Source organism: Coregonus clupeaformis, chromosome 2 (genome assembly GCF_020615455.1).
Source record: "Coregonus clupeaformis isolate EN_2021a chromosome 2, ASM2061545v1, whole genome shotgun sequence".
Classification (NCBI taxonomy): Eukaryota; Metazoa; Chordata; class Actinopteri; order Salmoniformes; family Salmonidae; genus Coregonus; species Coregonus clupeaformis.
In genome coordinates this window covers 18,031,166-18,043,385 of record NC_059193.1, presented here as the reverse complement: position 1 = coordinate 18,043,385, position 12,220 = coordinate 18,031,166, and the positions used below count along the sequence as shown (strand labels likewise).

General features: G+C 40.4%; 1 protein-coding gene across 1 annotated transcript; it reads right to left on the bottom strand.

The window, feature by feature from the left end:
* Positions 1-434: 434 nt before the first annotated feature.
* On the bottom strand, positions 435-12,220 carry LOC121533951 (insulin-like growth factor-binding protein 7). Its single transcript, XM_041840343.1, has 5 exons — positions 11,728-12,220; positions 9,224-9,333; positions 6,528-6,635; positions 1,570-1,696; positions 435-976 (listed from the first exon to the last, which is right to left on the bottom strand). Exons 1-5 carry the CDS (start codon positions 12,149-12,151, stop codon positions 954-956), a joined length of 792 nt encoding a protein of 263 aa, XP_041696277.1. The 5' UTR covers positions 12,152-12,220; the 3' UTR covers positions 435-953.

The window sequence follows — 12,220 nt, the reverse complement described above, 5'->3', positions numbered from 1 at the left end:
TAGCAGACGCTCTTATCCAGAGCGACTTACAGGAGCAATTAGGGTTAAGTGCCTTGCTCAAGGGCACATCGACAGATTTTTCACCTAGTGGGCTCGGGGATTAGAACCAGCGACCTTTCGGTTACTGGCACAACGCTCTTACCCACTAAGCTACCTGCCTCCCTATTCACAAGGTGAAAGGGCAAGACAAAAGATTTAAGTGCCTTTGAACGGGGTATGGTTGTAGGTGCCAGGCGCACTGGTTTGAGTGCGTCAAGAACTGCAACGCCGCTGGGTTTTTCACGCTCAACAGTTTTCCATGTGTATCAAGAATGGTCCACCACCCAAAGGTCATCCAGCAAACTTGACACAACTTTGGGAAGCATTGGCGTCAACATGGGCCAGAATCCCTGTGGAATGCATTCGACACCTTGTAGAGTCCATGCCCTGACGAATTGAGGCTGTTCTGAGGGCAAAAGGGGATACAACTCAATATTAGGAAGGTGTTCCTAATGTTTTGTACACTGTGTACCTAGTGCTGAATGACGTGTGTGTCTAGAGGCCTAGATGCATCTTGTGGATGGCTATATCTACAATACAGTGTACTGAATATGACTATGAAAAATGGGACTTGTTACAGGTCCTGTGTGGCTCAGTTGGTAGAGCATGGCACTTACTAAGCCAGGGTTGTGGGTTTGATCCAATAGGGGACCAGTATGATTTTTTTAAAACTGTATGCGCTCACGACTGAAAGTTGCTCTGGATAAGAGTGGCTACTAAAATATACAAAAAAATATTGACAAAATGGCAACGTTATCAAATATAAATCTGATGGATCTCTGGGATGCTAATGGTGGCCATTGGTCCTCTTTCTTAGTCATTGTACAGGTCTACTGGTGGGATGGTCGGGGCTGCTCCCTCCTCTCCTGATCCTGTCAGGAGCTGCCACTGAGGCTCTACTGTGCTGAGACGCCTTACAGCTCATCATCCTTGGTCACTGGAAGAGACACACAGGCAAGACCACAATGACAGATTGGATAAGTGAATTTATTACAGAGGCAAGTGAATTTCTAGGGTAAGGGTCCTTAACTGGTCCTATTTATGACCAATGATAGGGGAGACCATAGTCTTATATATGACTCTGGGGGAGACCTGAATACTTTGATCGGTTTCCATCAGATTTGTATCACATATCTATCCCTGATTCCTTTTTAGAGCGCAGCTTTATAGGCAGTGCAATGATTGCATCTGTCAACGCTTGCACCAGTTACACACCCAGTAACACACGCTGCCTTGTCGAAGGCAACCATCAAGCCCTGTCGAGAGCAGCCAAGTGATGTGGACCAAGCCAAGCCAAGCATGCATTCCTAAACATGTCAGGACAGGATGGGAACCACAGGCTAGAGGGCCTGAATTCCAAAGAACTCACACATACTGTACATACACACCCTTTGATTTGCCCTTTGAATACCTACATTTGCTCTTTGTATGTGGTAGATATTGCCCTTTGGTGCCATATTGTGTGGGTCTAGATTTAACATGAAACAGAGTAGAAATAGCAGTGAAATAGAAAAGGATGCGCTTGGGTACCTTTCTTGACAGGGATGTCATCGATGGACTCCACCACGTGAATGGTGCCCACCGCTGAGGCCTCTCCTTTGGCGTTGACAGCGTGGCACTCATATGAGCCAGCCTCTTTCTTGGTGAGCGGCGAGATCTGAAAAGCATGGTGGTGGCTGTTATCGCCTTATCTGATTTTATTAGAACACTCAAGGTGACACAAACACAGCCTCAAACTCTCCATCCCAGCCAAGCTCAGCTCATTTCGACAGAGCAAGGGTGCCATTTCAAGTAGAAAGAAGCGTTCTGGATTGTTTACGGCTGTCTGACTGCTGTCCAGTGCCGGCTTGCACCTGTGTAGGTTTTTAAATACTTATCACAAGTACAAACATACCATGGAAGGTGGCCAATGAGAAGAAAATATGGTGGATGATAGATATTCTGAAATTGAATGAATGTGATGTTTGACAGCAGGGGAGAAGAATACTGAGAGATAAAGAGGGGGAGGGAGAGAGATAGATAGATCTAACCACTGAACAGGGCCCACCAATGTTTTATGTTCATTTACTCAGACATGGAGGAAGGAGTTGCATGTGTCTTAAACTCTCTGTTATGTAGAGGCTCTGAAAAGAATAAGTCAATGAGTAGCGTTCATAGATAACTTTGGAATGTGCCTCAGATAATAATATTCATATAAATAAAGTAATAGAATGTCAGCTATCTAATACATAACTCTTCCATCCTATGCTTCATTTCTACCTTTACTACCTCTGTGTGTGGGCCTTGAGGTATTTGACTGATTTGTTTCTGTGGGACAACCCACAAGTCTGTATGACAGCTAAAATCCTTTGTACTAACAGTGTTTCAAGTCAAGGTCTGATTTCACTATTACTGAAACAGGACCCAGGTGGTAAATATAAAGATCCAGTCTATCTAAAAAGAACTGGAGACCCCTTACACTTCAGTGTTGTGATGCCAAAATCTTAGCAAAATGCATAGAATTTAAATGGATATTATTCATCCTAATCAGACAGGTTTTTTTCATGGATGATACATTGGAGATAATATAAGACAAATACTGGAAAGACTAGAGAACACTATGAAAAATCTGGAACACCAGGCCTGGTATTCATAGCTGACCTTCAAAAGGCCTTTGATAAAGTACGACTGGAATTTATATATAAATGACTGGACTATTTTAATTTTGGAGAATCTCTTATTCAATGGGTTAAAGTTATGTATAGTAACCCCAGGTGTAAAATTGTAAATAATGGCTACTTCTCAAAAAGTATTAAATTGTCAAGAGGAGTAAAACAAGGTTGTCCACTATCGGCATATCTATTTATTATGGCCATCGAAATGTTAGCTATTAAAATCTGATCCAACAATAATATCAGCGGGCTAGAAATCCAGGGTTTAAAAACAAAGGTGTCACTGTACGCTGACATTTCCTGTTTTCTTTTAAATCCACAATTTGGATCCCTCCACAGCCTCATAGAGGATCTAGATAATTTTTCTAACCTCTCTGGATTAAAACCGAATTATGATAAATGCACCATATTACATATTGGATCGCTAAAAAATATAACTTCTACATTACCGTGTAGTTTACCTATAAAATGGTCTGATGGTGAAATAGACATACTCGGTATTCATATCCCGAAAGAAAGAAATGATCTCACTACAATACATTTTAATAGAAAGTTAGCCAAATTAAATACGATTTTGCTACCATGGAAAGGGCAACACCTGTCTATTTCTGGAAAGATCACCCTGATTAATGATTTAGTCATATCCCAGTTTACCTATTTACTTATGGCCCTGCCTACACCTAACGACTTGTTTTTTAAATTATATGAGCAAAAAATATTCCACTTTATTTAGAACGGCAAGCCAGACAAAATTAAACGGGCCTATTTATATAATGAATATGAATTCGGAGGGCAGAAATGATTAAATATTAAAACATTGGACCTCTCACTAAAGGCTTCAATCATTAAAAAAAGTATAGTTGAATCTGAAATGGTTCTCTAGTAGATTAGTGAGAATAGCTCAAGAATGGCCTTTTTCCCTTCATTCAGATTACAACCTCTCACTTTCGGTTATTTGAAATTGAAATAATCTCCAAAATATCACTATTTTTAAAACAAGCAATAGACAGCTGGTTGCAATTTCAGTTTAATTCACCATGAAAGACAGAACAAATATTAGAACAGATATTATGGTTAAACTCAAATATACTAACTGATTTAAAAAAACATTATTTTTTGGGGAAAAAAAGAAAAACAGTATGATCTTTGTAAATTATATCATAAATAGAACTGGTGGAGTTATGTCACACATGCAGTTAACAAAAATATATGGAAATGTCTGCTCTATCCAAAATTACAACCAACTGATTGCAGCATTACCGCAAAAATGGAGGAGGCAACTGGAAAGGGGAGAAGGTAAGGAACTTGTCTGTCGGCCCTTCATTAAAGACCAAAATTGGCTAAAGAAAATGGTGATAAATAAAGTATACCAGTTTCATTTAAGGACCAAAACATTTACAGATGCGCCATACAGGTTGGAAAATAGTTGGAAGGAGATTTTCGATGTACCAATTGCATGGCACATGGTTTATGAACTGATATACAAAACGATGCCGGATTCAGAACAAACTAGAGTTTTTCAATTTAAATTATAATAAAAAATTCTTGCAACCAATAGAATGTCATATATGAGGGATACAACCATCCCAGCTCTGCAGATTTTGCTGCAAAGAGACAGAATCATTAGAAAAAATGTATTTAGTCAGCCACCAATTGTGCAAGTTCTCCCACTTAAAAAGATGAGAGAGGCCTGTAATTTTCATCATAGGTACACGTCAACTATGACAGAAAATTGAGGAAAAAAAATCCAGAAAATCACATTGTAGGATTTTTTATGAATTTATTAGCAAATTATGGTGGAAATAAGTATTTGGTCACCTACAAACAAGCAAGATTTCTGGCTCTCACAGACCTGTAACTTCTTCTTTAAGAGTCTCCTCTGTCCTCCACTCGTTACCTGTATTAATGGCACCTGTTTGAACTTGTTATCAGTATAAAAGACACCTGTCCACAACCTCAAACAGTCACACTCCAAACTCCACTATGGCCAAGACCAAAGAGCTGTCAAAGGACACCAGAAACAAAATTGTAGACCTGCACCAGGCTGGGAAGACTGAATCTGCAATAGGTAAGCAGCTTGGTTTGAATAAATCAACTGTGGGAGCAATTATTAGGAAATGGAAGACATACAAGACGACTGATAATCTCCCTCGATCTGGGGCTCCATGCAAGATCTCACCCCGTGGGGTCAAAATGATCACAAGAACGGTGAGCAAAAATCCCAGAACCACTCGGGGGGACCTAGTGAATGACCTGCAGAGAGCTGGAACCAAAGTAACAAAGCCTACCATCAGTAACACACTACGCCGCCAGGGACTCAAATCCTGCAGTGCCAGACGTGTCCCCCTGCTTAAGCCAGTACATGTCCAGGCCCGTCTGAAGTTTGCTAGAGTGCATTTGGATGATCCAGAAGAGGATTGGGAGAATGTCATATGGTCAGATGAAACCAAAATATAACTTTTTGGTAAAAACTCAACTCGTCGTGTTTGGAGGACAAAGAATGCTGAGTTGCATCCAAAGAACACCATACCTACTGTGAAGCATGGGGGTGGAAACATCATGCTTTGGGGCAGTTTTTCTGCAAAGGGACCAGGACGACTGATCCGTGTAAAGGAAAGAATGAATGGGGCCATGTATCGTGAGATTTTGAGTGAAAACCACCTTCCATCAGCAAGGGCATTGAAGATGAAACGTGGCTGGGTCTTTCAGCATGACAATGATCCCAAACACACCGCCCGGCAACGAAGGAGTGGCTTCGTAAGAAGCATTTCAAGGTCCTGGAGTGGCCTAGCCAGTCTCCAGATCTCAACCCCATAGAAAATCTTTGGAGGGAGTTGAAAGTCAGTGTTGCCCAGCGACAGCCCCAAAACATCACTGCTCTAGAGGAGATCTGCATGGAGGAATGGGCCAAAATACCAGCAACAGTGTGTGAAAACCTTGTGAAGACTTACAGAAAACGTTTGACCTGTGTCATTACCAACAAAGGGTATATAACAAAGTATTGAGAAACTTTTGTTATTGACCAAATACTTATTTTCCACCATAATTTGCAAATAAATTCATTAAAAATCCTACAATGTGATTTTCTGGAGAAAAAAAATCTCATTTTGTCTGTCATAGTTGACGTGTACCTATGATGAAAATTACAGGCCTCTCTCATCTTTTTAAGTGGGAGAACTTGCACAATTGGTGGCTGACTAAATACTTTTTTCCCCACTGTATGTAGCTCGTTTTTGGTCGCAGGTTCAGGAATGGCTGAAAGATTGCAACATTTACTTGGAAATGGCACTGCTGGGTTATTTGAAAAGTCATAGTCAATTGATCAATAATACTATAATACTCTTAGCAAAAGTGTTTATCTTTAATTTACAATCTGTAGAAACTATGAGAATAGAAAGGTTCAGAACTTTTGTGGAACATCACAGCACAGTAGAAAAAGATATGGCAGCTAGAAATAAAAACGGGATGGTCTTCAGAGATAGATGGGAGGGGTTGAGGGTAGCTGAAGGCTGGGACTAAAACCAAACAAAAGATAACTAATGTAAAATATACTGTCCGTGAAATGTATTTAGTATGGATAAGCTGGAAGTGGAAGCCTAAGTATTGTTTTCCATTAGTTTACTCCAATTAGCGGAGGGGTGGCAGGGTTACAAAAACAAATATATATACATATGGGGGATTGGAAATGATGCAGACAATTACACTGACAGAAGCCACAATCTAGCTGCAATATTAAAGCTGATCTACCCCCCAAAAAAAATAAAATAATAATAATAATAATAATAACAGTCTGTGTGTTAATGTGTGTGTGTGTGTGTGTGGACTGGTTGGACTCACCAGGACCCAGCCAGTGACCTCATGTTTCTCAGGTCCTCCACGGGTCTGAATGGCCAGGTTGTCTCTGTCTCCTGGAAGCAGCTCCATTCTCTGTTTTCCGCTGGTGACCTGGGAAAACAACCATTCACTTAATAACTAACTAATCGAATCAACCCATTAAAAGCATGATGTGTGTGTGCAACTGTGCAACTGTGAAACTGAAAACATTCAACGCTTCAGCTCAAGAGACAACCGGCTAAATCAAATGTTATTTCATGTAATCTAAGATCACGTTCTCTTTATATGACCTAAGCTCAGACACCGACATCTACAGCTATAAAAACACATGATATAAGCAAAGAAAAGAAAGGCTCATCTGGGAAATCAGTAGGACAAAAGAAAGAGACAACAGAGAGACATAAGGAAGTATTGAAACGGAAAGACGGATGTAACACATGTAGAGTTGCAAAGGCAGGGTTTATTACTTGAAACTTTCGAAGTTTACCAGTAAACCACCAGAATTTTGGTATCTTTCATGGATTTTATGTCATCTATCACAAGACATCTAGTGGCCCTTTTGAGTACTTCAGATTATCACAGGCGTCTGTAATTATCTCTGACCCTCTGTGTGGCCTTATCACATGTAAAATATATTAACTAATTAAATAAGATGAAAATAAAATACAAAATACATTGACAAAGCTGTAAAACATTTTCCTAAATATAAACCATCAATTTAGTGAGTACCATTGGTGTTTAATGAGGGTTTCAGCATGAAATATCCTTTATATATTTTTTTGAGACTTTTATTTATTTTACTATGTCAATATGTATTTTTTGTCAATGTTTTTGCGCCAAACTAGTGGCAGTTGTGAAGAAAAGTCAATTGTTGGAAGAGTTGCAGAGTTAATTGTTGATTAGATGCTTTTTTCATTAATTAGGCTATTTTCTCTTGAACCACATGGTCTATCTAGTAGAAACTCATGGACAATATGGACACATTTTTTAAATACATTTTGTACAAGTCATTCAAGTATAAATTAACAAAGTTACGATAGATTGCCATAGATTTTCTGTTAATTACCAAAATTACTGAAGATTCCGGTAACTTTGGTCAATTACTGGTAGCTTTGCAACCTTAAACACATGACATGACCTATTGGGTCCAAACCATCCATCTTGTGTTGTATTGTAACTTCTAGCTCACTGGATGAAGTGTGATAACCAGCTGCATGTGAGTTTGGCCTGTTTTGGTGTGTAGAAGATGTTGGTCACCCTCTTCTCTTCACTCTCTCTCTCTGTCTCTCACTCATCAGTCCAGTGTCCCTGTTTCCTACTCCATTTGTGAGGCCGGTTGGACGTACTGCCAAATTCTCTAAAACAACGTTGGAGGTGGCTTATAGTAGAGAAATGAACATTAAATTATCTGGCAACAGTTCTGGTGGACATTCCTGCAGTCAGCATGCCAATTGCATGCTCCCTCAAAACTTGAGACTGTGGCATTGTGTTGTGTGACAAAACTGCACATTTTAGAGTGGCCTTGTATTGTCCCCAGCACAAGGTGCACCTGTGTAATGATCATGCTGTTAAATCAGCTTCTTGATATGCCACACCTGTCAAGTGGATGGATTATCTTGGCAAAGGATAAATGCTCACTAACAGGGATGTAAACACATTTTTGAGAGACATAAGCTTTTTGTACATATGGAACATTTCTGGGATCTTTTATTTCAGCTTATGAAACATGGGACCAACACTTTACATGTTGCGTTTATATTTTTGTTCAGTGTAAATAAGTCAAATCTATGGGCACTGTTCGAACAAAGCAACATTCTGTTTAGCTGAGAGTGTGGAAGTTTGGGCTAATCGAATCAATAAAACAATGCTTACAACATCAAAACGTATATAAATTCAATCTCGCTCTCTCTCTCTCTCTCTCTCTCTCAGTGCAGGGAGACTTGTTTTGGTTTACCCACCAAACTTCCAGATGCTCATCTTGATTAAATATCTGTTTTCATATTAAATCCTATTCAGAGTGGTCTCTTGCTCTATTTTGAGAGTAAGCAAACAGTAGGTTAACTTCCTTGTCTGTCCAGGAATGATGAGTTGTGTTCTCCACATTGACTTCATGCATCCTGGCTTTCCATGGCCGTTTGTCTCCCCTCCCTTCCCTACTTATTTTCTCAGCCTCATTCTGAATGATCCTCATTTACTTTAGTATTTTTTGTCTCTGTGGAACCAATGGGAATTTCATGCCTCTACTTTTTTTCTTGAGGAATGTTAAGAATGTTAGCTGCTGACCGTGGGTATAAGTAAAGCCTTGACTGTAAAGATCAGATAATAATTAAGGATTTCCCCTCTAACCCCTCATGTCCTGTGCTATTGTGGTTAACAATAGCATGCTTCATATCCTCTATTTTCACATCTCTTTCATCCATTGTGTCCTCAAATATAGAGCCCAAATCAGCAATCAGTGGAAGGGGACGTATGAATAACTAGACATAGCAAAATACATTAACGACCTACCATATGTAAAGTTATTTGAACCATCATACTAAACTACATATGTGAGTGTTTCTGAAACAAAATATACCCATATAGAAATGCTTTCTCAAAGCATGGAGCAATTTGTATTTTTTTGTACCACACCTCAGAAAAGTGTGGATACAGATTTGAATTGAACAAGTCCTAGTGACCTCTATTGAACCTTCTGGTACCTTCTTCCAGGTGATCACGGGGGTGGGGATTCCAATGGCCTCGCAGCTCAGGTACACCTGGGAGCCTGTGACATTGTAGACCTCACCAGGGGCCGTCACAATGACAGGTGCTGTGGAGGAGAAGAAAACATAGAAAAAAAATGAGATGATTGAGTGGATTTATTATCTCCTTCAAATCAACCTGTAACGCTTATCTTTAACTCGGGCGGAATCAGAGATAGCTCTGCTGTAATCCACTGGGACTAGCTGGTACAGGTCGGAAATGTCAAAGCAGTAATATGGTAGCGAGATGTTCTGATTGATATGTGATAAACGTATTATATAAATGAGTGAGCGTGTTATAAATGAACAGATAGCATCTCTAGTCCCTTTAGCCATCCAGAAAGGAATGAATGTGCCTTTTTTTAAGGTCAGGACAATAAGTGATGGAGTTGATGTAACATGGACAACATCAAGGAGTTTAGAATTAATTCTGTTAGTGAGTAATTTAGTGAAATATTAAGCATACTTTCTCTCTTTAGTTTTCTCATGCCAGTCAGAATTAGTTAAACAGTAGCTCTGTTAGGTTTCTCAATATGAACACTGAACATTACTGTCATTACCTTTGAAACATTGGAACAGGCTTCATGCGGAGTTGCACAAATTCAAACTTTATTATTTAATCTGATAAACAAAACTTCTAGTAATGTGCTTAGCTCAAACATAATTTTCTGTTGTTTTTATGGGTCAAGAAAATAATGTGTGTATTTACATCACTTCACACTTCTGGCACATAATACTTTGTATGTGGTCCACAATGTCGACAGAAATGTAGCTTTTCTGAAATGTTATTTTAGTTATGACGACTAGGCTTTGGATGACAGGTGTTGCAAAGTAAAGGCCTCTTTAGAAAAATATTATGATGCCACAGGGCTATGGAAGATTGACTAGGTAGTATTTTCAATGCTCTATACTCCAACCCAAGGAATGGATATCATATGATCATGACTATAATAAATAAACACTGTCTCATATACAGTAGTTAGAGGCCCCTGTTGTTTTGAGTTCTGGTGAAATTTACTGTTACCAATTAAGTATGGTCAACAAAATCCTCCCCTGAAACCCTAGGCCTAGCCAATGGACTCTGAGAAAACAAGAACAACATGGAGTAGAGAGAGGAATGTTGGCCTTGAACTTGAACCTAACGTTCCCGAGTGGCGCAGTGGTCTAAGGCACTAGTGGCTGTGCCACTAGAGATCCTGGTTCGAATCCAGGCTCTGTCGTAGCCGGCCGCGACCGGGAGACCCATGGGGCGGCGCACAATTGGCCCAGGATGTAGCTCAGTTGGTAGAGCATGGCGTTTGCAACGCCAGGGTTGTGGGTTCTATTCCCACGGGGGGCCAGTATGATAAAAAAAATAATGTATGCACTAACTGTAAGTCGCTCTGGATAAGAGCGTCTGCTAAATGCCTAAAATGTAAATGTTGTGCTATCTTTGACCTCTCTGAGAGCCTGCAGGGCACATCTAAAGTTGCTCTCCAACCTCACCCTGTTGGATACTGGCAAATTAGTCTGGGGCTTTTTGCGTGGCATTACTTTTTTTTGCCAGCCAGTGTGTTTTTTTCCACATCCCGAACCCTTTCGCCTGCCTAATCCAGAACCAGCATGCAGTTATAATTAATCATGTGAAGGTTCACTGAACTAAACACTGAAGTCAACTGGCTTTGCTGTAAACCAACAGGGCCTGTCTGTGTGTATGTAGGCGAGGCGCTGCTTTTTGATCGACGGTCATCCTCCTTTACAAAATGTAAAATCCCTCCCTTGGATGGTGAAATGTCAGACATGTCTGTTCAGGGCTATGGAGGGTGCCACCCCAGAGTGGAGACAATGGCTTTCAGCTTGTTCAGTGGCTGGCTTTAGTTAACTCTGGTTGTTTTGGAAGGGTTATAGAGGTAGAGGATGATGTTAACCTTGTCCACACCCAGTGGACAGTGCCCCAGATTTTCCATATTTCTCAGCCAGTTCTTCTATCCAGTAACTAGAGAGCACTCATGTCTATCCCAAGACAAATCAGTGCATTGTGGCAGTGATGTACAATAACAATGTAAGTTGATAGTGCATTGGACAAAAGTCAAATCAATACCATATAGAATCAGTTCATGCAAGGCAAACATTGACAATAGATGAAATACCAGCAGTGATTTTACATTAACATAATTTACTGTACATTGTAATGGTTAATTAATTAGCCTACTCAAGACATCTTAAACGTTTTTTATTTTAACAACTCAATTACTTATAAAGAAGAGGGGATAACATGAGTCAATATGAGGCCCCTTGGTGAACTATTGGCTAGAAGGCCAGAATGTATTTGACATGATGGATGCGAATTATTGTAGCATAATACACAAAATATAAAATATTAATGTTTCCAAAATAGCGAGAATTCAATTTCCACTAGCCTACTACTGCGCTCTTTATAATAATAATAAGTTTACTGTTATCTACCGTCCCCCCATTCTCACCTGTTGCGCATTTTCCTTTATTCAGGACTTTGATTTCTGGCTTCTCCTCGCTCACCGATTTCAGGCTGGCAACTTTCAAGTCGCAGCCAGTTTTATAGGTCACTCCATCAGAGCCACACATTTCGTAGTTGGTCTTGCAGGCGCAAACGCCGAGCTTTGTCTTCTTGTTCTTGTCGCTCTTTACGCACTCCAGCCCAGAGGCGCAACGCTTGGCTGTGGTTCCGCGCCCCCTGCATGGCTCCCCCTCTCCAGCCGCGCAAAGTGAACAACAACCGCAGGAGTCGAAAATCGTGCCAGACTTGCAGCCCTCCTCTGGAAGAGGGTCGCACAGGCTGGGTTCGCAAGCGCCACAACTGCGCGGCACTCGGTCCGCAAATGCGGACGCAAGTGACAACGATAAGACCACCGCGAAAAACACCAACATCTTGCTTGCAGAGTTTACAGTTGCGGTTCTGTATGTGTTTACAGTGACCGAATCACAGTGTGAAGCACT